General features: G+C 38.8%; 1 protein-coding gene across 3 annotated transcripts in view; it reads right to left on the reverse strand.

Moving 5' to 3' along the window:
- Window positions 1–410: 410 nt before the first annotated feature.
- The window catches only part of asph (aspartate beta-hydroxylase), a 28,700-nt gene continuing 2,515 nt past the window's right edge, over window positions 411–26,595 (reverse strand). Inside the window, exons 1-9 of one of the 3 annotated variants that reach the window (XM_076293376.1) lie at window positions 25,019–25,563; window positions 24,152–24,310; window positions 11,162–11,233; window positions 9,259–9,315; window positions 7,660–8,652; window positions 7,465–7,533; window positions 6,442–6,480; window positions 6,133–6,171; window positions 411–2,729 (exon numbers count right to left, since the gene is read on the reverse strand). In XM_076293376.1, coding sequence (XP_076149491.1) covers window positions 2,722–2,729; window positions 6,133–6,171; window positions 6,442–6,480; window positions 7,465–7,533; window positions 7,660–8,652; window positions 9,259–9,315; window positions 11,162–11,233; window positions 24,152–24,310; window positions 25,019–25,064 — 1,482 coding nt within the window. In that variant the 5' untranslated portion in view covers window positions 25,065–25,563 and the 3' untranslated portion in view covers window positions 411–2,721. Of the gene's footprint in view, window positions 2,730–6,132; window positions 6,175–6,441; window positions 6,481–7,464; window positions 7,534–7,659; window positions 8,653–9,258; window positions 9,316–11,161; window positions 11,234–24,151; window positions 24,311–25,018; window positions 25,564–26,595 lie in introns of those variants that run through there. The other 2 variants (XM_076293373.1, XM_076293375.1) reach the window with 2 other exon arrangements.

The raw sequence follows: 26,595 nt of genomic DNA on the forward strand, positions 1-26,595 counted from the left end.
AGCGTTTTTCATAAAATCCAATATGGGAAATTCTCATCATGGGGCATGTTTAACTCGGCATCATACAAGGATTCCAAAGATACATCAATGTTCAAAATTGGTTATTCGATTTAAAAGTTAAGTGCATGGATGTAATGACCACTTTGACCTATTAGTGGAGGTGCTGACATGAAACTTCCCCAATCGGTGTGCAAAATTTCACAACTTTTCTATGGGCTGCCATAGACTTCTCAGAAGAAAGGCCCCCCAATAAAAGCTCAGTAGCAAAATATATCCTATGTATTCCCTATAGGGATTGTTTTACTGTAATAGTAAAAATCTAAGCAAAATCAAAGCGTTGATAAGACTATCCAATGCTATCGTTTTCTGAAAACAATACTCATAGTGAGTAAACACGCATGACAAAAAAGAACAGTTGTCCCAAACCTTTATTGCAGTACTCAAACAGAAATGTACAGTTGTGACAAAAATGTAAAATTCACAATAACTTAAAATTGGTCAGCCTATACAGCAGGATTCTTTGTAAACCTCTGACACAGGGAAATAGGGAGCTTATTGAGTAAAACTCCTGTTCAAATATGCAATAAAGAATTATGTCCTTATGAGACTGCGTTATTGCTAGTTTTGTAATGTGTTTCCCTTGTAGAATTATCCATTTTAAGCTGCTAAACACCACCTTTTCACATATGGCTTTGAAAAATTAACACTTTGTTTTCTTTACAATTAAATGGAAAATCTTTGCCCCAAAAGTTTAAAAATCTAAAATAGACCCATCTTTGTCTTGTGTAAAATTAAACACCACATTAAAAATTCACAGACTTCCAAAAGTGTTGAGTAGAAAAGATTCTATTGTGATAGAAAAACAGAAAATTCCTAAAAATTGTTTAATCTTTTTGTCTTGTTATGAATCCGCTGTCTAATTCCTCGGAAGAGATTTTGCAATGCATTAGTTCCTTAAGTCTTATCACACAGACAACATTTATTCTGGCAGGCCCCATACAAACACAATGTACACAAAATGCTAACACGAGGGGGAGAGCACAGCTGAAACCACAGCAAAAATACTTCAGGGGCCAGCATAGAGATTAGACATGTTGAGTTTCCTTCTAGACAGACTTTTGAGGTCAAAATAGTATTAGTCTCTCGAAGTAGCCCGATGTGAATTTAAAACACACCTGACATTGAAAACTTCAAACACATTAGAGCACATTAAGTGTAGTTACACTTCCGGAGAGATTTTAGAGCCTCAGGGCTGTCGCATTCCCTTCTAAATCTTGACAGCATTTATTTTAGTTTGTCTTGGATTTTTAGAAAGGCAAACATGCAGTATCAAAACTAAGACACAAGACAAACAATTCATCTTCTGTTGCACACGGAAGGTGTTTACGACACAATGGGGTGAAATGGTCTACAATCAGCACATTCATGGTGTCAACTCATGGTCTTGATAATTTATACATGATGAGTCACTCCTGAATGCATACCTAGTTAGGTCATCCTCAACATATGCCATTGACCATGTAAAGACATTTCACATGGATTTACTACTTTCCCGCACTCAGTCACACAAAGCTTGTATCAAACCACACAGCTGGGCCCAGCCTGTGGCTGAAATCATAAAAGCTTTTAAAAGTTTCACCATACAAGAGGTACTGGTAAAGAGTCTCATTTACATACCCACCTTTAGTCAGAGCAGTGGTATCTTCAACAGGTCATGAGATATATAGGTACATTGAGTCAGAACAGATGAAAAGAGGTAAAATACAGATAATGGGCTCTTTGATTGCCAATACAATAGCTTGACAAGACCATGAGCACATTTAACTAGATCTAGCAGTGTTAAGTTCCCCAGTATGTACAGCAAACTTACAGTATTGAAAAAGGTCTAAGGAGGATCTAGTGGGTGATGAAAAAGTAAGACTCAAATCACAGAGAAAAATGGTGTCTCATATTAGCACGCGCACCCGTTCACCCACCCCCCCCCCCCCCCCACCCCCCACACACACCTTAGAAATGATTGTTCAGCAAAATATTTTGCTCACACTTGCACACAAACCTTTACATACACCCTCATACACAGAAAACCTGAAGAAATATCCAAGTTAACCTGCCAGCATAAACATGCCTTTGATATGCATTAACATGAAGTGTAGACTCAGTTTATACTGGTAATACAAAAACATCACTGCTCAGATTCACTGCTCAGATCAGTGCAGCTTTGCATAGTAGCTTCACATTAAATGGACAAACCTTGGTTTTAACATTCCAAAGTGAGACACCGTTCAGTTTAAGATTTTTAACCACTGAACTACATTTGAGTGATAATGTGAAGAATGGAAATAGCAAAGCAACATGTACCTCTGCCGTATACACAGGAAAGAAAACAAAAGCTAAAACAACTCTTTCAACGAAAATATTAAAAACGGTCTATGGGGAATGTTGGTTCCTGGCAAAAGATGTTAGGAGATTCTACAGCAAACTGAACTCAACCTAAAGAGAACTAATAAAAAAAAAGAAAGAAAACTTAGCTCAGAACTGTGAGCTATCAAATAAACAAATGCCACCCCCTAAAATAGTATTGAAATTATGTATCAAAGAAAATTTAACAGCACTAGTTTCCTCTTGTTTTTTTGATGGTGGGAATGGGCAGCTGCTCAGGTTCAGTGGAATGTGATGTGGACAGGTCCTCATGCTTTCTGACCCTCAGCAGGCACTCAAGTTTTACGTTTCTACAAACAAATAAAAATATTCATTAAAACATGAAGACATTTTCATGTTCGTCACGGTCATTATTTCTAATACTAACAATGCATATGTGAAGTGAGTAAGACACTGGGTTCAACACAGTCAACAAGCTTAAAGGCATGACTTTCAAACTCTTGGGACTTGATCAAATTATCACACATGTAGTAACTAACATTTAGCTAGCTTAGGTCAGGTAACAGCCTATCCCAATTCTGAGCAAGGAAGACTGAAAACCGAGCAGACAAAAGAAAATAACCACTTATCTTCTAGATTTGCATACTTGAAACCAAAGAAGGAACAAGCATTTTTTGGCATAAGCTAACTAAAGATTCAATGCACTTAACCAACACTCAGTGTGTCTGAGATCTACTCTTTCAGTGAGCGCGGTTCCATGCAACCAATAAACGGTTTCAAATCAGTTTATTGGGAATAAACCGAATATGCGTGTTTTGTAAGCACCTTATTCTGATTGAAATAAACTAAGAAAGACCGTATTCAGTTTACTAATAAACCATTTGCACACCCTAGCACAGTGGTTCTTAAACTTTTTGTCTGGCGACCCCCCAAAAAACATGGGCCAAGTCTCGCGACTCCCTTCTCTCTAACTGGCGGAATTTGGTTTCGAAATGGGAGAGGAGATGGGCATTGAAAGCAGAGGCAGAAAATGTCTTCTCTCATAGGTAGGCTATGTCAACATAAAAGGCATTAGCTATGTCAATTGCAGCCTTTGACTAAAAACCTTTACAAACCTTTGCAAATCATTTCGCGACCCCTCCAATATTTTTGGCGACCCCCAGTTTGAGAACCACTGCCCTAGCATATGCCTGTTTTAAACGGAATATTGGGTCATGAAAACACCTTAAACAGAATATGATCCCAGAAGGAAGAGTGTTGTATGCCTGCGCATGCTCAGTTCACACAGAATTAGGATAAAATGAACCAATTCTCTCTCACACACTTTCCTAATCATGGCGAAAAAACGCGCACACTTTTGGAAAGACGAGGAGACAAACTTCTGTCTTGCAATCATGCAAATGTCATGGAGTTCATCAACAGGAGAAAATGTCGTAATAGCGACATTTTTAAAAAGATTTGTAAAAAACTTAATGAGGCTGGCTATCAACATATGTCTGAACAAGTGAAATACAGGTGGAAGACCCTTAAGACGTTGTATTATTCAGCCAAAAGAGGGAATTCCACCAGCGGAGAGTCATGACGTTGGGAGCCTATTTCCCAACGTCATGACGCCGAGTGATTCTTCCATCATTGTGGCAGTGCATTGATAGATTTTCCCTTTTAACAAGTGTGAATTGTGGGTTTCATGGATAGATAAAACAATGTTTCGCTTGTTCTCCATTCAACAGTGTAGGTTGGTTTTCAGACAGTACAAGACTACAATGGAGATATTTTTATACAATATCATACAGGTATGAATGAACCGCCTATAAATAAAATTTTCTGTACATCTGATGGCCAACTTATTTTTTTATCTAGCCAAATGCCTGTTTGCCGAAATTTAAAAAAAAAATGTTTTACATTAAATTACCTTTTTTAAAAGTAATTTAATTTTCATAAAAAAAATAATACGCATACAGACCCTTCCACACTAAAATCACTCAACACAGTTTACCACAGTTCTCCAAGCTTTTTTATTGGGGATGGTTTTAGAACACATTCCTGTAAACTTTACCAGTGTAGGATGGCCTTCTCCCTATGACAGAAGGGAAAAACACTACTAGGCAAGTTACCTTTCTACTTTACTTCTAAGGAATAAGACATTTTTTTTATTTGGCTTTTATATCATATTGTTGTTGGTGATGTCAGGGGTAATGGACGACACGGCGTTCGGTTCACAGAAATAAATGCACGTTCGAGGTTGTAAAACTCCCTGACGCATAGTGGAGGGCCGCTTAATTACACCTCGTAAGTGCATTTATTTCTGTGAACCGAACGCCGGACTCCATTATCCCACTTATTACACTGTTGGCACTTGCGTTGTGTTCATTTCCTGTTACAATGTAAACGTTTTAATAGCTAAAACGGTCTTGTTTGTAGAACTACTTCTTTCCGCCACATATCAACTTGCAGGACAAACTGCTGTTCTAAATGGATGTTTGCTGGCCAAAGGCCAGTCGTTAGTTCCATCTCTCCCGTTGTCAAGTGCCTATCCCAGGATTCTGATGAACCTTAGCTTTGAAACATCGCTATTTTACTTGGCCTACTGCCATGCAACTAGCTAAAAGCCACCTCCTTCATATGCTACAATGTTGCTATGTTCTTAACATCTGTATTTTACAGTTTGGACGCAACGTGACAGTTAATTTAAACTTCACAACGAGTTTGGCGAATTAATATACAAGTGTGATATGGCTAAAAAAATTGGAGCCATTTCATAGGTGTGCAAATAACATACGGTTAATACACGTAAATACCTTGCTCTCAAATAGTTCAATGCTCAGTCAATCTTCCCTGAATTAACAATGGTTGCTAATTAACTTATCTGCTGTGGTAATGCTCATGAAAAGCCTGTAAGCTATGGTTATATAATCTTTGGAAACAGGCCAAAGAAGAGTTTTAAGGAAAGCTGATCACATGTAGTGTAAAATACTCAACTGAAATTATCTTTATTTACACATTTCCAAGCATACAAGTGCATATAAAAAGTATTCACAGCGCTTCACTTTTTCCTCATTTTGTTATGCTTCAGACAAAATGGATTCAATTAATTTTTTTCTCATCAATCTTCACACAATACTCCAACACTCCAAAAAACAGGTGTTTGGAGTATCATGTGAATGGAATATTTCAGTCTTCTATTTACAAAAGTATTCAGACCCTTTGTTATGACGCTTGTAAAGAAGGAAAGGAAAGAAGTGTAAAGAAGGACAAACAAACATCAGTGCATCACTCAACCAATCAGGCCTGGGGGGGGGGGGGGGGTCTCTTTATTCTTTTATATAAAGAGAAGTGTGCCTCTTCTAATAATGTCCAGTGAATTCATTTAGGCACAGGTAGACCCTTGAGATGCTTCTACAACTTGATTGAAGTAGGATGCACCAGAGCTCAATTACAAGCGTCATAACAAAGGGTCTGAATACTTATGTAATTTGAGTGTTTTGTAAATTTATAAAAAATAAAAGACTGAAATACTCCAAACACCTGTTTTTGTTGTGGAGTATTGTGTGTAGATTGCAGAGAAGAAAAAAAAAAAAGTTTCATTTCAAGATGAGTCTGAAACATAACAAAATGTAGATAAATACTTTCCGTATGCACTGTACATGCCATACATGACAAAAAATATTAGAAAATCATGGCAAATAATACAATCGATCCCACACAGTACAGATCAAACATCTCCATGCAACAATTCAATTAGTAATACTGTACCTGAGGGCTCATCTTGAAGCTGTTCCTCTGGCTGAAACTCTTCTATGGAGGGAACATCATTTTAAAACTCCACTACTGTTTACAGTACACAGTACACACACTTAGACACAGTCCATTTAGTATCAAGTTCGAATAGACAAAGAATACCTTTAGTAAAGATCAGAAACATTTATCAGCTTAGTGTTAAAGAATTGTAAAACATTTTTTTTTTTATTGAGACCTGCACAGTTCCTATAACACATTTCATCCAGCAAAGGATCTAAATGGAATGTACAGACTTCAGATTTCTGTGGTTCCTCATCTACTCACCCAATACTTCTTCTTGGGGCTCATCTGCCATCTCCTCCTCTACAATATCAAACAATCAAAGTCATATCAATTACATTCAAAAATAAATCAGATATTGCCTACAATATTCTCCTTTACAGACCACGCACAATGAAATGCTCACTGTATTTACTAAAGCAGGGATTGGAAACTGGTGGCCCGCAGGCCGCATGCGGCCCTCTTCCTCAAGCAGTGCGGCCCGCGGATTAATTATCAAATATTAAAATATTGGTTTCACCACATCTGAAATAGATCCTTATTGTAGTGATATGATCCACAGATAGAGGGTGCTTCCTATATAAAAGCGCAGTGGGCTCGCGCTTGCTTCACTCACTACAGCCAGCGAGGAAGAGAGACAGAGAACTATGGGCGGTTTATAAAGAAAGAGAATCATACCTTTTAGGCAATATAGTTAACAGATGATTTTTTCACAGAATTCAAAGGCAAACCTATGTGTTTAGTTTGGTTGGAAACAAAATCAGCCTGGGAAAATTACAACTTACTTCGCTGGAACATATAGAAAATCATTGCTGCCCACTGCCATAACTATTTACAACTCCCCTTTGTGCCGTGAGAGAAAAATCTTATGCTGAGAGACAATGCAGTTTACAACCTCTTTAACAGAGACTATATCCAATTGTATTTATTTTTTAACTTGTATGTATGTATATGTGTGATATATGTTTATATTATTAATTGCTGCTGTAACACCATAATTTCCCTCTGCCACAACAGACCGATAAATATCGGTTAACGTTATCGGCCCTACACTTCCATATCGGTGCATCTCTATTACTTAACTTAGACTTAACCTAGTGTGACTAGTTTGAGTAGTGACAAGTGACAATTTGGGCTCTCACTAGTTCAACTACTGCAACTAATTGTAGTTGCTATAAAGGGAACTGTTGTCCATCAAAATGAAATGCTAAAAGGGCTTCCCATAGCACTTACAGCATCCTGTGTGCGTGTGTACACATGCATGTGAGTGAATATGAATATGCTAACCCGCTTCCTCTGTAAGTTCAGAATCAGGCACAAAGGCCTCCTCTTGAGCCAGATCTTCTGCTGTGTCCTCTGAAAAGAACAGAGATTGTCATTTGCAAGACTTTCCTCCTTATTCTTAAGACAATGTTCTGTGTTATGCTACATCCATATGCTACAGTAGACATTTACATTTCAAAACAAATTAGTTGAACTAACCTGCTTGGTCGGCCTCTGCCTCTTCTTCAGAAAACTCTTCACCAACAGACTCTTCATCTGTGGGCAATTCTATGGCATCTTTTATAGGTGTGTCCTTCTCAATAGCTTCAACTGGTTCAGCTTGTTCAACAGCTTCAACTGGTTCAGCTTGCTCAACAGCTTCATCTGTTACTGCCTCCTCCTCTGCTGGTGCAACTTCCTCCTCTACAGACGCCGCCTCCTCCTCCACAGGCGCGGCCTCTTCTTCCACAGGCGCGGCCTCTTCTTCCACAGGCGCGGCCTCCTCCTCCACAGGCGCGGCCTCCTCCTCCACAGGCGCGGCCTCCTCCTCCACAGGCGCGGCCTCCTCCTCCACAGGCGCGGCCTCCTCCTCCACAGGCGCGGCCTCCTCCTCCACATGTGCGGCCTCCTCCTCTACATGTGCGGCCTCCTCCTCTACCAGCGCGGCCTCCTCCTCTACCAGCGCGGCCTCCTCCTCTACATGTGCGGCCTCCTCCTCCACAGGCGCGGCCTCCTCCTCTACATGTGCGGCCTCCTCCTCCACAGGCACGGCCTCCTCCTCTACATGTGCGGCCTCCTCCTCTACCAGCGCGGCCTCCTCCTCTACATGTGTGGCCTCCTCCTCTGGTTCTTCAACAGCTTCATCAGTGGATTCTGCCTCTTCAACCGGTTCTTCCACTGGCTCCTCAACAGCATCAGCCTCTTCAACTGGAGCGGACTCTTCAGTTGCCTCCTCCGCCACTACCTCAGGAGCAGCTTCTACTTCCAACTCCACTGGAGCCGCCTCCACAGCCTCTGCTTCAGGCTCCTCTTTAAGCTCCGGTTCCTCCTCCAGGACTACAGGTTCTTCCTCTGGAACCTCTACCTCCTCTTCAATAATCTCTTGCTCCTCTTCTAGAACCTCAGGCTCATCTTCTACAACTTCTGGCGGCTGCACATCCACTTGTTCAGGTTCCACCACCTCTGGTTCAGGCTCCTCTAATGGCCCTGGCTCTACAATTAGTCATTAAAACATTCAAGTCACAATATTGCATGTCACAATATTACATGCAATTTGAATGTGCAAACATTTGGAACCACAGTTTAAGGAACTTAAAGACCCGCAACTATTCTTCATTCACTGCATGAAATTATACAACAATTTAGAGTATTTTCAGAAGTAAAATGTGTAGTAGTTTGGATTAATACAATTAAATGTGTATATTACTAAGAAACTTGAATGAATTTTGGAAGTGTTCCAGGTTCTTTTAGAAATAAGTCCTCTTCAACCATTTGACATTCCATTACACTTCTCCCCTACCGCTGGAATAAGTGTGGTGAGTACACATTAAGTGGAACTCGACTAGTCCAGAGGTTGGTTTTAGTATTACCACCAGCAGAATAAGTAAATGTAGAAAATACACAGAAGAACAATCAGCAACTATGATTTTGTCTATTTCACTTCAAGATCATAACAGAGTTTTCCCCATGAGATACAGCTTTCATTTAGGCAGCTATGCCAAACAACACACAATTAAAATAAATAAAATAAGCTCAAAAAGAAAAATGTGTCATTAAGCCCGCTCTTCTAAACTAACAAACCTCCCATTTTACACTCACCTGGAACTGCCTCCTCTTCTGTGGGCTGTGTCTCCTCAACAGGTTCTGGCTCAGGCACTATTGGTAAGAATAATGTTATTATTTATAAGTATTATTAGAATAAAACACAAAGAAAGAATTGTTACACAGTTAACCCAAAAGGGGCAGGGAGAAAGAGACATCATTTGTTTCACCACAGGACCAGTTTGTCAGATAAGTGTGATAAACTAGACTTGCAACATACCAAATGCTGTGCAAGCATGAATTCATTTAATCAGCTTCGTAGTTGCGGCGCACACTCATGTTTAAAGCCTTAGATACAGGGAAAATGATTCTACATGACAGGTGAACACATTGAACACACAATCTTCATGTACATAGTTAATAATAAACTAGATAAGCGCAAATTCTACTTTGCTGAGTATAACATGTTGCAATCAGCAGCCCAAGGACAAAAGCCAGTGGACAGAAGACCATGCAATAGAAGCATTTGCAGCATTCAAGATATTTGTGCTTGCAGACTTCTGGAACAGGCGACTGCAGAATGAATGCTATTCTTGACATTGCCACGTCATGTAATTTTCTCTTGACATAAACTGCCGTCTATGGGCTGCACTTGGTGAAACCAGATGCAGTTGTATTTGTTCACTGAAATGTATTAAACTACTCTGATGAGCTAGATGGAAAGGCAACAGTGTTACTGTCTGAAGTTGACGACAGCTGGATTGAGTGAGTGCCCCTACAAACTACCAGCTGGCTCATAGAAAAATGAACAGAACAGAATATTTGATGTCATCTTTTAATTCACTTCAGTTGTCCATTCTTTTGTTTTCACCAAGTTGTCCCAAAATGGAAGTGGCTGCAGTGTTGAGAATACATAAGTTCATATACCCTGGCAGAATTTATGAAATTATTTTGGAAAGCTTTTGGAAAATATGACTGGACATGCAGAAAAACTCTTTAATTTAGGGGTAGTGGCCAGGTGAATCCATCATCATAATTAGTGTGTGTGCTCTTTTTAAAACAATGATAACTGAAATCACCCAAATGGCCCTGATCAAAAGTTGACATAGCCTACCCTTGAATGTTTGACCTGACAATATACAAACACATAGGCCTACACCCTGGCCCTCAAGGTCAAGTTTCCCTCCTGACATGCTTGTAATACTGGTGCATTCTATTTGTACTCTTAAATCGTTTTCTCCAGTTATGAGCAGGTAGTTGCAAATGGAACGCATCCTGAATACTTGTACTTGTCAGCTCGTTTAAACCCTCAGTACCACCAAGTTTGAATTTCCAAGATGTCGCTTATTAACAGTAAACAAAAGCCATAGATATGCACTCTTCACTAGCAGTTCCTAATTGTGATCATGTTTATTCTGTGATGCCTTATGGTTTAATTTGAATCCCATTTAAATAAAAGTTACGCATTTTGCCTTATCACTCCAGTTTTCTTAAAACAGTACATTTTACAAATTCACATTTTACAAATTCAGCCACGGTAAGTAAACGTATGAGTACAACTGCAAATGGACACCAAATCTGTTTTCCTGTACGATAAAACAGTGCATATGGGTGTCACGTCTGGCAATCTGTGTATCTTAAGTAGTGTACTGTACTGTAGTGTGCCTAATACAGATCAACAGCTACTGTTTGGATAGCTTCTCATGGAAGAGCATCAACTCAAGTCAGAACTTTTAACATGAACAATCTGCCACCTCCACAATTTGGGGACAAAATGTATTCCCTCAGCATTTGCATCTTTCCACATCCATAACTTTTACCATCAACCAACAAGATATGATAATTGGGTTTAGTTTTATTTCATGACACATTTATTGGATTTGTGGATGTATTATGTCCATAAATAACCTGGTTTTAAAATTATGATCTGCCATTTTATCTTACAATTTGAGCGACATACCTTGCTCCACAGGTGCTGCTTGTGCTTCTTCTTTTGCTGGCTCCTCCACAGCAGTAACCTTATCTTTCAGTCCTAAGTGTTGCATAGGTGGGTGTGAATTTTAGTAATGTTATTTACATATTATAGGTTTAAAAGTGTAAGGTAATATTCAATTTCCCCCATTTTAAAAATCTGAGTACAAATCATTCTGAAATCGGTACAAAACATTGTTATTATTACATATCATAAACAACTTATATGACAAGAAATTCTGCTTGATATGGAAATGAAACATGTTTATGTGACTACTATTTTTAGATTACTTATTTCCAACAATCCAAAAAGGCAGGTTTATTGCCTCCCCCATCCCACAAAAAAAATCTTAAATAAATTAGAAAATTAATCAATCTTACATTGCAATACCCAACACATTAATATTATAAAGACACAGTTTTGCAAACTACAACTTTAATGAATAATATAAGTCCAACCTTATTTTCAACCTTAAGACAGACTTAATTTACTTTTGTTCTAGAGCTATATTGTAAAGCAGTGCCTTAAATGTGTAGATGTGAGGGAAAGGATAGGTGATAGGAAATTCAGGTTTCAGGCATCCACACACGTACTCACACACATACTTCAAATCAGATTCACAGCTAGGTTTCTGTTGTTGAAAGCCACAATGTAATTTTGCTAATAAGTATGACCATGTTTTTCAAATCCACAAAAAAGGGCTGCAATTTCAGATTTATCAGGTTTATTAACAATCGACAGAATTTTTATCCTTAAATAGTGGTTGATGTAATTAAGTGAGATAAATATCAAGTAAACACAGGAGAGAAGATTAAATACTATATTTTGTGTTCATGTCTTATCCTGAAAGATTGCCACAAAAACATTAACTACAAAGAAAATTGCTAATCATTTGATGCTCTGCAAACATTGTCAATTTTTCCTTATGTTGACAGACATAGGCACATTCCTTTAAGAGTGATTTCCATTTCAAGATATTTTTACATCAACACAATGAGCAGCTCCAGCTACAGGTCCTCATCACAGCGCAGATTCATCAGGAACTCACATCTTATCCTAAACCGAGGACTTGCTTGACTTCTTTTTGGACTTTGAATGCCCCTTACTTGCCACCTTTGACATAGAGACTTTATTCTCCCTCTCTAGGTTCTCTCCCCACTCATCCTCTTCTTTGTTTTGCTTTCTCACCTCTTCCCTCTCGGTCAGGTCATCCCTTTCCTTCTTTGCCCTCTCCTTGGCTTTTTCCATTTCCCTATCTACTCTCATATCCTCCTCTTTTAAACGGGCCTCCACTCTTTCCCAAGCCTTAGCCCGTGTCTCCTCTCTCTTCTGGTCCATTAACTTCTCCTCCTCCTCCTCGGCTAGGATGTTTCTAACCTCAGCAAGTGCCATCTTGGCTATCTTTTTGGCCTCTATACGCTCATGGATGATGGCCAGCTGCATTTTCAGAGCCTCTCTCAATCTTGCTCCCACGTCTTTGGCCATAGAGTGGTCTGGGGGGGGTGCAAGAACCAAGGACACCAAAAGTGTTGAGATTTACAATACACCAACAACTCAAGTCACTCAACGTCATTTAAAATTTAGTCAACCACAATATGCCCATTATGTACGACAAGAAATGCAATCACACAGTGCATCTTTTCAGATTTCCTATGCTTACTGATTGCCTAGGACATTGTGATAACATTGTACAGGCTAGTGTTTACTCCAAATCTAGCTCCAAAACTGAAAATAAACTAGAGCTGATAGTGAGCTACCAACAACACTCGCTTGATGGAAAACTTTAGCATTAACATCAAAGACCTTTATTTACAATGACTTGTCACTTCATATGAGTGACCGCTTGGGACTAACCTAACTTCCATATAATAAGCTAGAAACAAACAATTCATTCTTTAGCAAATTCTCCATAACTTTATACTCTATGTATATCTGAAATACCCATTTCACAAAGGTCACTATCTGACAGGTTGCAACTTAGTGACTATAGCTAATAAGTTACCAAAGTTAAAGGTTTTTTACTTTTGTTGGAAGTTAATGACATAATAGACAGGCAATACCAGTAGCAAATAAACGTTTGCCATGGTATGAAACTTCAAATAAAACTGAATTGTCGATTAAAATATTGTTAAGACACAGAAAACTATATCCACACACTGAGAAACCATCAAGAGATGCAAAAACAAGCAAACCCTACATGCAGCTAGTGTACACCAACTGGAACCAATCTTAGTTAGGCAAGCTCAACCTTCAAAGTAGCAAGGCACAAAAAGTACTGAAAAACTACTTTCAGTGTATCCAGGACAAGTACCTCGTTTGCCTTGTTTCTTGGCTAGGTCTCCTGGTTCATCTAATAGTGAAAAGATAGTTGTTTGACAGTTTTGAGAACTCAGACCACTACATTACAACTATAATACATACATGGCTTAAAACAAACATGTTTATGTTAAAACAAACATGGAGTAAATATCAGCTTTGACAAGTTATACTATATGCTTAAAGGAACATATCAACATTACAGGAAATGGCTTATTCGCAGTCTCCACCTAGAGTTGGATAAGATTATACCCTTCTCGTGTCTGTGCGTGCAGTAACTCAGTTGGACACACCCATCGTCTGGCTAGCTTAGCGAAGCTGATCGAGGTAAAAAAAAAAAAAAAAAAAAAAAAAAAACCAACTAGCCTATAGCTCCCCAAAGTGACAAAAGAACTCAATTTTCCTATACATGTTGTGATGGTATAGTTACAATGTGTACAAATACTAATATAAAATGAGACCCAGCGATTTTCTAAGCATATACATACTTGGACCTATATTCCCATTCAGGCAAAGCACAGCTACTGTCCACCTCAATGAACTATGGTGGGTGAATCATACCAAAGTCCTTTTAGGCAAGTCCCGCCACTCGGCAGCCATATTGCAACGCACTTTGGACACTTATCGGACATCTATTTTGGGCAGAACTGAGGTAATGTCCTGAGGAGTTTTGTTGTGCTTGCCGCCGGGCTCAGCGCAAAATACCTATGATTTACAGCATCGCTGTCAAAATTCAACATGGCTGAACCGCGGCAAAATGCTGCTTGCACTAACTACGTTTTGCTTGGTGCAGCAGTAATGTGTTTCATAGTGCAGCGCTGCCGTTTGCATATGCAATGTGAACCCTGCTTCAGAGAATGTCTAATAAGGGGAGAACTTTCACTCTCCGGAACTTCACTCAATGACGGACACAATTCAGCCTTTTAAATATCCAGCAAAGCCAATCATTCAAAATTCTCCAACATTTAGCCAAACATTCAACATCTCTGCACAAAAAACAACAGTTAGGGCCTAGGGCCTTCATAACTTCAACTAAATGGCCATAACTAGGCTGCAAGTTTAGATCTCAATAAAAGGGCACTTTGTAACTCAAAATGTCCCACTACTTAAATGTAGCCTACTTTTTTGTAGATTCTTGTTTCATTTTAAATATGTGTTGCTTTCTAGAGCATTTAGCCTACCATCGTTAGCACACATCTCCACTGAAGGATGGCTACATGATGGTAAGGTGCTTGTTGTTGCGCTCTCTTGTCGGTGAGAATCTATTGCAGCACTTTTTGAATGGTGGGTGTGCGCGTCTGCTTGAGGTTGCTGACATTCGTGTCTGGGAATGGGACTGCTTGCAATGTTTCAAGAAACTGACATAGTGGTATGTCATCTTCTGCACACATTTCAACAATCTTCCACAAACTCACGTCTTGCATCTACTGATTTTGTAATGGTCTTGGCTGGAGGGATTTGCCCGCAGTGGATTTAGCTTTGTTAAGTTGCCCTTTTGATTTCTATGGTCACTATACATGTGTATTTGCGAGTCAGGTCAATTATGTGTTGCAAACTAGTTGTTTTCAGACTCATAGTAGTCATTGGTATTGTTTAGCCCCATTATCTAGCAATCAAGCTGTGTAGTGTTTTGCCACCGTTGTCGGGATCGCTTATTTTTCTTTGTCACGCACCAATCAACAAACTCAACGCAAGTGAATATTTGAGATATAATTACTAGGCTGCGGAACGCGTTTAACTAATGTCCCGGTCACGGTTTAAGCAGAGACCTTATATGCTTTTTGTTTTAAAGTAAACGGAAATGAAAGTAAAGCAAGTAGAAAAAACGCCCGTTTATTTAATGTGTCAACAGAATATCTGCAAATTCCGTGCAATACCGTGTTCATAAGAGAATTCCGTTTTGATGTGTAGATTCCGTGATTCCGCATTGCGCAAATCATAGGGCCCTACAACAGTATACCTGTAACTGCCCACAAATATTCACAAATGCCTGTGTTTGTGTGAATCAATGGAGGCAGAGTGCTGTGTTTCCTCATTAGAAAGTGTCTGGTCATACTGAGTTACTGCATGCACAAAGACAAATAGGGTATGCATCATCTTATCTAGTGGATGGTGAATAAGCTATAACTTATAAAACAACTATAAAATGTTGTCATGTTTCTTTAATAGACCTGGTTTTGAAACAGTTATTTTGAACGGCAAAAAATAAGACTGTCCATCCTACTCTACTCATTGAGCATCATTGTAATAAATAAACAAGTTATTAATATAAATGCAAAGAATGGCTAAACATGTAAACATAGCAAAGACTAACACACAGCCATTAACTACGTTCTGGTTTGTGAATCTTTGACCCAGCATCTGGACTACCTTTAGTGCATATTTCAGAATTCTGAACTTGGAAAATGGTCAGATATAAAAGTCTTCATTATATTAAAATGTTGTTTCATCACATATAATAGTTGACAGCAACAGTTCAATCTCCATCTTATAGGGAAATTACTAGGGTTGGGTATCATTTGGGTTTTATCCGATACCGGTGCTAAAACGATACTTTTAAAACGGTGCCGGTGCCGAAACGGTGCCTGAACCGGTACTTTGTTTTTAAAATATTTTAAATTAAAATGGTCTAAAGCATGAATTGCTTTTTTTATTGATGAGACAAATTTGAACATGAAATTGAACTGTTATATTCAATTTACTATCAATATCTCATTGCCCCTATGAATAATACATTTAAATGTTAAAACAGCTTGCCATGCATGCACACACAATGGTAAGCTCTGCTTTCAAGTTTACCCAGTGTAGGCGGTTTGCCATAAGGTATGTTAAAACCGCTTGCCATAAAACTGGCAGGTCATGGACAACAGCATTTGCAAGCAAGCTAATCTAACAGGGACTGCTTTCCAGTTAATTCAGTGTGTTGCCAAATGCTTCAAGAAATTGTATGTCTTAACCCAGAACACGCAGTATTTTTGAACATGTCCCAGCAGAAGGCATTTTAACAGCAACTATGGCTATGCGCTAACACCAGTCAGCTGAGTTTAATTAGCGATAACGTACAGAGATGGTTTCGTAGCCTCTTTGACAGCTCAGTGACATCAGGTATGTAACCTACATATTTGTTTTTGCCAGCTAACTTTTAACATGATCTTCATATTCATTGTGATGCTATATGGACCTCATGCACATGAAAGGTTAATATCATGCCATTATGTTGTTTAACACACCGTGAAATAAAGTTTTCACCTTACAACTTTGCTGATAACATTTCAAATAAATGTCAGTTAGCGCATTAGCAAGGATATTGTGTAACGTATAGGCTAGGCTAGCCTACTGTTGATGTTGTTTCATAGCCTTTTGCTTGTGTGTAGTTAGGCCCACTGCTAGATTTTGACAGGAGCTCGCGATATTGCTTTAAAGTAAGCTACTTGGGCTCACGCAAGCTGTCAAACACTGTCCACTCATGTGGTGCACCCCTCTGGTTTATACATCCAGTGTTTATCATCTAACTGTATCTGGATGTGTTGCTATCAGAGCAAGACGTTAGAGATGGCGCATGACATGCAGTGATGCCTCGTATAAAAAATAAAAAAACGCTATTTAAGCACCGAAATGAGGCACCGAAATCCACGTTGTTATTCGATGCAGTTACTACCGTTTGTGTCGGCACCGGTGCCATATTAGAACCGTGTTTCGGTGCCCAACCCTAGAAATTACTTGTAGCCAATCCCTAACTTTATTTCTCAAGAGTTCCTCTACCTGGAGAGGCAAGAAGCTACAGTCCGAGTTTCCAATAGCGGAAAAAAAGTCTCAGTCCTAGCTGTTCAGTCTGTATGTGTGCTCAATACACAGACAAAAGGGTTTCTGCACAGTCCTGGATCTACAAACGGGAAACAACATGGCTCCAGCAAACACAACACTTCAGGAGCACGGAAGGAATTGTTGTAATTTTGTTGGGTGTTGAGCTCAAATACAGACAACCCTTTGCCAGATTAGCAAACTATGCCTTTAAGTAAGCAATACCTCTTTACATTAATGATGTAATTGACAAAGAGGCCTTTAAGGTACAGCTACATGTCAGTGAAGCAAAGTTCTGTCTTACATATTAGCAAAAAAGGTTTGGGAAAGTTGTATCTATGCAACTTAAGAGTGAATTTTACAGGCAGCACCCAGTCAGATTGGTTGTCGCCACCTCTGATGGTTGTAAAATTGGAGTGGGCCACCATGACTAAAATGTAGCTGTCATATAAGTATAACCTTAAATTCATTAGATTAAAGTACTCACAAATAAAGAGATAAACTGTCTCGAAATAATATTCCAGGGTAAATTCTAGGCCAGCTAGGTTTATTGCAGATCAGCAATATCAGTTTATGAAATGCAGCAGCAACAAAAATGGTTTACTTAAAGCCTAGGTTAGTCATTTGCAAGTAAGCATCACATTTAGAAGACAGATGGTCTTTGTTTCTTAATGTTTGTTAACTGCACATAGGCTAATTGTACTGTAACCTGTATAGTGTTGGCTGCATGGTTAAGCCCTGCACTCATACTAGCAAGAAGGACAAAAACCATTCAGCACACCGTAGCACAACTCTAGCTAGCTAATTGTTAAATAGTCGTCCCGTCATCCTAACCCATCATGGTTGACTAGTGTCTTAAGGTTTAGCCTTATTTTGGACATTCTGGTTAGGTATTAACAATAACAATACATTGCATTTATACTGCACTTTTTAAGGCACCCAAAGTGCTTAACAGTGAAGTTGGAGCCTCACCAAGTTCTCCCTTTCATAAAAAAGTAGATGTAATAAATAAATAAATAAATAAATAAAAAAATAAATAATACATAAATAATCAAACTAAAGCACTGAATGAACAAGCTTACATTGTTCCAACACTCTTAAGTTACTGTGTGAACAAATATATCAACATCTCTGTACATTGAAACAAAAGGGGACTGTGTACCAAGTCCTATTACCTGCCCAAGAACAATATATCTGTACATGCTCATTAGTCTTGATAAAAAGGGAAGGAAAGATGAACGCCCCCTTAACAAGTACTCTTTCCATCTATGAGAGATCTTCCATCACAACCCAGGTTTATCTGATGGAGGACAACGATATCATACCAGTTTTAGACAAGACAATTATTCACCATCTATATCTAATATAGAGCAGCTGTTGGCCGTTACAGAGATCTGGGGTTCAGGGGAGAAGACTTTATATTGGATTTCTAGAGCGGATTAATGCCAATATTTTACACAGTACATTTAATGAAGTCAGATAAATAACTTTTTTTCCACTCTCAATGACCTGAGCAGAACTACAAAGGATCTTAAATCTGGCTTCTTCCTGAAAATGTAACTATAATATTTTATAGATAAAAATAGAATTAAATTGATAGAAACCATTTTCAACTACACTCTATCTTTAGTGATGCTGTCAATCTGCTGTTCATTTTTGTATTATTTTCTGAACTGGCCCCAAACTAGAGTATGGCTTAATTAAAAAATAAATAAAAAAATGTAAATGTCATGCCAACATACTGACTCAACACTTCACAGAGATAAATGAAACATCACACTTAAAGCAAATATATAGAGGATTCCACATAATGAGACCAAAACACATTTCTATCATCTTATACTTTCTCTAGCATTCTCTCTCTGAAGTGCTTTGGTGTGAGGAGTGATATGGTGGGCTGGTCAGTTTAATCCACTGTCCAAATAGAACTTGGAAATGGATAAATCAATCAATAAAAACCCATGTTGTCTTGACTGGTCTTACGACAAAAGAATAACTAAGGTATGATTTTTACACACATTGTGTAGAAATTGCATTGGTCTTCCTACGTCACTTCCTGGAATCATATTCTACATTCTTTTCCTCTTTATATGTTCATTTTGTTACTGAAAATGCCATTTGTTGTTACTTGAAGATGCCACTTGTAATTTAAGCTGTCCTGAAAAAGGAAATATCAATAATGTCGTTACTGATTTTGAAGGCCTAAAATGACACACGTCTTTTGGCCCTGAACCCCTTCGGTCTGTGACGTGCCAGCAACATCCTCCACCGTCGCCTCAGCCTCCTCGTCCTCTAGCGTCTCAAAGGGACTCATTACATCATAAAGGAAGGTGAAGAAGCCTTGAAACCAATCAGAGCCTTCTTCGGCTAAAATATCGAAGACCTCCTCGAGGGAGTCTGAGTTTTCTTTGCTGCCATCTTTGGTCAGCCCTATGCACACACACGCAAACATACACACACAGAGGAAAAACAGGAAAAGGGGCAGGAGAAATGAGAGAGAGAGGAGAGAGAGAAAGAAAGAAAGAAAGAAAGAAAGAAAGAGGGAGAGAGAAGGGAAAACAGTAGAGGAGCAGAGATAGGGTGGACATTTTTAAGTAAGGTTGCAAGAAGGAAATGACTGATGCCTAAATAGGATAATAGGCCCAGTTACGAGGACAAGGGAGTAAGGGAACATGCCAGGCACTGCTACACATTCCTTTGGGTTCAAATCGTACTATACTCCTGGATGTAATAATGCTGTGCACAATCTACAAGAAATATGATTACTATAGCTACAAGACTAATTCTCTATAAATCTCTAGAATTTCTGAATACAGCAAAATTACATCCCAACACTTGTTTTAAACTCCACCCTAATGTTTTTTTTTTGTTGTTGACTGTTCAATTGTTGCATTGAATCCACTTGGTCCTAACAGAATGACATTTGGACAGATATTCATTTAATGTCATGCTCATGCACCAGATCATACAGACTGTTTGAAATCAAGATTGAGGTAAAGTGCCAGGGTACATAAGTAAACCAAACTCAGTATCAGTCATGCAAAATCATGCCCAGGTAGATCACATAAAAGAAGAAAATCTGCACATTGATTCAACTTGCCTAGCAGCACTTTAGCGTCCTCCACATCAAAGTCACCATCACCATCAGCATCATAGGAAACAAGTTTGCCTATAAGTGATTGGACATGAATTTAGTGTCTCCACGTCATTATACACTTCATGTGAGCTTCAATTGTTGTACATGTGAAGATGTTTGATGGGTATACATATAATGGTACCATAATGGCAATATAATGGTACTATCATCTCAACAATCTTGTCTTACCAAATAACAATTATCATTTGGACACTTAAACAAGGATTAGTATCTTGAACATAGATGTGTGATTGGGTTATTTAATGGGTTCAAAGGGGAAATAACATTTGTCAAGCTATTTGGCTACCCATTATTTAACACATAATGACTAAACAATTGATGTAGCAACTAGCCTAGCCCACATCTAGCCATATTACTGACTCATCACATATTTTTTCTATTTTGAAATATTTTTTGTTAGAGAAGAGCTAGGAGAGTATGTAGCCTAATATTTATTTATTTATGTATTTATTTTTCACTTATTGACTGCAAAATTCTTTGATATGATTTCTTGTTAGCATTTTCGTTTTCAAGACAAAAAAATAAGCCAACACATGTTGAGATGTCTGAAAAAAGACATCATTCTCTAATTTGCCGTTACAATGATGTGAAAATAAGAGAAACTATGTGGAGAATGATATGAAAGACATGAATTAGTGTCAGAAGTGAAATAATGCAAAACACCCACCATTAACATCAGATGCGTGACTGTTAGCTAGCCATCAGACACTTTGAAGGTGCTACATGTAGTTCATGTTAGGTTTAATTTTAGTTTATAACATTCAGAAAATGACCTAGAGATAGCAACAGAATGTGAAAAAAAGAATTCAATTTTGACTGGTCTGTGTTGACCAGATATCCACTATGCAAATCAACTAGTGCTGTGCCAGTTCTGTTGTAATACCACTTTGGGCCACATGAGGCACTGTATTAGATACAACACAAGTCAATAGAAAACTGCCAAACACACCTATGTGACCCTGCAAGGCGACAAGTTGTCTTGCGCAGTGCTATTTTGAGAAAATCAACGATAAACAAACGTACGGGTTAAAATGTTGAATTTCACGTTTTTGCATTAATTAAACAGTATACAGTCTACACTTTCATATTGTGAACAAATTTCACGGATAAACATACGTTTTGACTGTTAAACCCTGACTTTATTTAGGTGAAGATTAAACACATTAGCAGTCATTCCATTTGTCCATGCCGCTATAAGGTTTTACGGTAGAGCTAAAATTTAGCCTACTCATTAGGCTACTCGTTACTCAATGTGTAAGCTCTCTATCGTTCTTGGCAGATGTAACCGAATATGAATGTGAAAGACTTGCCTTTCAGGGCACGAACGGTCAAAAGCATGAACTTCTAGAAATATCCTGGCGTCTTACAGACCAGGAGAAGTTTTCCATTGACGTAGCAGTAGCACATTTTAAAAGTGGGCCTATAGCCTACACAATCTGTGTACATAGAACTTCTTCTCCCCTTACTTCCCCCGAAATACATTAATTATATTCTATTGGGACACCTTATGACCGTCCCTGGTATTAACTAGGGGGCAGAAAAAGACACTCACTCGGTTGATAAAACTGGACATAGTCAGTCATCCGCTTCAAAGTCATGCTACCGTAAGGCTAATAATAGCTGTGTCCTCACACTATCGCACGTGACAATTTACTTAAAAAGGTGATTTTCTCCTCTTCTGGCGTATTGTGACAGGAGAACCATGCCAACTTTGGATGCGGTTATCTTAGCGATACTTTTTGCAATACCCTCGATATACATATCGTTGGAAAGCTTAGTCAATGGCCGTACATGTGAGCACATTAACTTAATTTTGTAAATTTTACCAAAACGACTGGTTTCGCCTTGCAGGGTCACCTATGCTCTGTGTTGACCAGATATCCACTATACAAATCAACTAGCGTTGTGCCGGTTCTGTTGTAATACCACTTTGGGCCACATGAGGCAGTGTATTAGATACAACACAAGTCAATGGAAAAGTGCCACAATCTTAATGGTGCATTTAAGACAACTCAGATCCTACACATAGGCCCATTGAGGAGTTGGTGACATCAAGTTAAATTGTAGGTAACTTTTTTTCACATTCACTTTGCACTTGAAATTAGCACATTATTTAGATAGCCCTATCAATTTGACTCATTCTGTCCACAATAATAAACTGTGTGAAATTGTGTGCATCTTTCGTGTTGGCTTTGCTTTGACAAGAGTGAGAACTAAAAAAATAATTAAATTGTAGTCAAAGGAAGAGGAATGCCAATGGGCACTTTGCACGTATGGCTTGTTTGTTTCTGGTGGAGCCAGGTGTGTTTGAACCTGCCGCTATTATTAATGTAATTAGTGTCTACACGGACCCAGTTGGGTGTTTCGACTAGTAAATCAGCATGTTACGATAAAGAAAGATTAATGAGAGTTAAAATTATTATTATTAGCAAACAAGATATTCAGTGTCTGAGTGAAGATGTTAGGAGCCGAATATAACAGAAGATGCCGTTACAACACAGTTAAAGCTCCACCAAGTGTCTCTTAAGATGCTACATGTTAATTATGATGCTAACCAGCTATCATCAGTTCAGTCTCTGTCTCATTACCACTTCTATTTCAAAAGGCAATAGCGAGCAAGCGCATTGGTTAACATGAATGGTTAGCCTAATAGCGAGGAAAACAGCCTGAGTGCTTAAATCAGGACCTGCATGGATTTAATTGATTTGATGACGCTAGTGTCACCAATTTCAATGTTAATGGAGAGCCTAGTGGTCACCTAGATATCTTTCGATCACAAATGTTTTCAGGTCACATGTAGCTGTCAACCATCTTGGCCAAATATTGAGAACATCGGCAAAGGGGGTGGAGGTAGGTAGTAAGGCACTGTCTGGAATCTGCTTGGAGCCAGTGATGGACAAGCTACTTACAAAATGTAGCTTGAATTAAGTTAAGGAGAAATTCTGCAATTTTTCTTATAGATCTCAGTTTCTTGTGGTCACAGAGTACTGTCAGTACGAAAACAAATAAAAACAATTGGTAAAGCAGCCAAGCAGCGACAGCGCTACACTCTGGAGGCATGAACATGGGGGCTCATGAACATGCCTCCATAGTGTAACACTGTAGCTGCCTGGACGCTCTAATTGTTGGCTGCAGCAAGAGTTTTCAGGGTTTTTTTCCCCCGGACCGACAGTACTCCCGATCTCAGGAATCAGAGATCTATGAAAAACGTCGGATTTCTCCTTTAAAAGTAGCTTACAGTAGCTTGTAGCTTAGCTCACTACATTTTGCCCATCACTGCTTGGAGTGTGCAGTAAGACAAAATGGCATAGAGCATATGGGTGCATACCATACCGTGTATTGTGACAATTTACATTAGCTAAACCTGACAAAACAGATTAAAAGGTCCAGAGGAAATACTCTATTATTTACAAACAGTGGTGATATGAAGGTTTTGGAATCATGATAATGGATTTGACTGTTTGGACAAACATCATCATACCTTTTAAAACCTCTGAAAGATTATGGTGAAAGTCCTTTGCCTTGGCTGCATGCACAATTAACACCAAAGGTTACAAGAAAACATATACAATTCAGAGAAAATTAACAGTTGTATGCTGGATTGATTTTTACACAGAATAGGAAATCACACATACAATGTTGAAGAGCTCAAACATAGTCATCCCCAAATGATCACCAAGTCTAACATTGAGGGCAGAACTTACCAATGACGCCTTGATAGTCAACCAGGTCAAAGTAGACAACTGCTACTGAGGTCCAGACACCAAGGAGAGCCAACACCATGAACCAGGTAAAGAACGAGGTAGCCCCCGCTCCATCTGACTTCTTCCCATTCTTGTTCGCCTGCTGCTTAGCCTCTGGTCCTAGTAAATAACATAATTTTGGCACATCACATGAGTTTCTACCATAAAATAGAAGGTACGGGTCCCCAAAAACATACAACTTCCATGCAAACCACCAGCAAAGAGCGATCACCATGTCAAATACAATGTTCATCTGCAGAATCCTTCAGTTAGTTGCACTTCCAAATTGAAACCATGCAAAGCTGTGACAAGACACACAACTGAAGCTAAGCAAGGTCCGTCAGTCACCCCACCCCCTCCCTCTCTTTTTCGACCATGCACACACAAAGCAAAGGCTAAAGAGTGTAGCTATTCTTGGTACTGTTGACACTTTACATAAACTATGACATAAATACTTTGTATCTCAGAGGTAGTGGCTTAGAATGAAATGAACAGGTGTTGAGCCCATTGTCATCTCTAGGTCAAACCTTTAACTTGAGTCTGTGTCCTCATCACCATACATAGCCTATGTGCAGACACACATGCACGCTACCTGCTAATTTTAACAACCTGGATCCTGACAATACTTTACAACAGTCGACAGCCACCTTGTCATTATTTGGGTCATTATGAAAATAACTTTCATTGAAGATTTTGGACTTTACATAGTCATCTAAACTACACTTTCTCCCAACAATGCAGACACTAACAATAGACCACTGTAGCCTCAGTCATTCCAATCCTTACACACGTCACATACATCTCCGCACCTCATTCACACTGATCTACCTGTATCCTCAATCAATTCAGTCACTTCAACCTTCGGCTCACCCATCCTTGCAGTCAGAAGCACAGGAAATGGGGGGAAAGAGTTACTGGTATCGTTACTGCCCCAAACCCCTGTGCAACAACAGCTGCCCCAGTCTTTTTGTTCACAGTAAAAGCAGGCAAACTTGATACGGGAACCTTGCTGACCAATGGATTATTTTTAGAGCTGCCAACTTGACGGGCTAGAATACATTCAGCCGCTCATATGCAATGAGCACTAATGCCAGACCAAGCCCAAAGCACTGTTCTTAGCTCCTGATAGGCTGGCATGGGAGATGAAGGTGGGGGTAACACTTGTCTAAAACTAGTCTTAATCACATTACAGAGAGGGCATACAACATTTACATTTCAAAAGAACTAAGAGCATCTGCACTGTAGTTTCAACAATGCACCAAACAGACCAAATAAGAACATGAGGCGCACGTCTATCTGAGAAGAATTTAACCAAGCTGTGCTCTTACATTGATTTATCATTCAATGTTTTAACAATTAGCCTAGACCCTCACTCTAAGAATAGTTAGATAATTGCATAATAATGCTTATATACAATTTAACTATTGTAAAACCTTTTGTAGAAATGTAGGCTAACCAACTCATTGTCAATCATTCAGAAGATAACTATTGACAATGAAATATGAATTAACACAAAACAACATTTTAGAGTACTCTAAAAGAAGACCACACACCTGCAGCAAGTTGTGCTTACAATTATTACAACTATGGTATGTGGGGTTGGTCCATATAGGCTTTGCATTGCACATAGATGTTATGAAAAGTGTGCATTTTTCTTTCAGGCTGCACTCAAAATACCAGCCAGACAGCTCAGTCTCATAACTGTAATCATTATAAAGCTTGACAATCCGTTTGGTAAGTGAAGATAAAGATCAAATAAATGTGAATTACTGGCAACGTGGCCATATTCTGACCCTGACACACAGAGGGGATGAACAGGTATTTTACATGAGTGTCGTATCTCAAATTGAGGGTGGTGAGACTCTAGCCCTCAGTCTTGAATTCATTGTCACTAAGGTATCTCACAAATTACGAGTGCAAACAGTCATAGTTTCGGTCTGTAATTCTTTGCCCTCTGCTGCTTCTTGAATAAATTATTGTGGACTGTGAAATCACTAACATTACTTTACTTTAGTGAGACATATCATAGAATCCTGTGTAGACACCCGTTTCCATTCCAAGCTGTGACAATTGAAATGCAAGTTGGAATGGCACTAATACCCCATTCCCCACATTTATGTTAAAACAATCAAAATCCTTTTAAAAAACATATCTGGTATTGTTATCAACAACTAGGTCTATAACAACAGATGCATTAGCAGGTTAAAGATAACTTTCTGTGTGTAACATCTAACTGATTAACTGAAATATTGAGCAAATCATTCCTGTTTTGAAGTCAGTCACATTTCAAAGAAAACCACCATGTGACACACACACACACACATGCAATTACTCTGAACTTTTGTCATTTGATACAACTGTTATAAGCAATCACAAGCATTCTCAAATCATCTCTTCAGCATTTG

This window comes from Alosa pseudoharengus, unplaced genomic scaffold (assembly GCF_046254945.1).
Source record: "Alosa pseudoharengus isolate Yale_2024_CS ecotype anadromous, Long Island Sound unplaced genomic scaffold, YU_APseudo_1.1 YU_APseudo_1.1_scf_2, whole genome shotgun sequence".
Lineage (NCBI taxonomy): Eukaryota > Metazoa > Chordata > Actinopteri > Clupeiformes > Clupeidae > Alosa > Alosa pseudoharengus.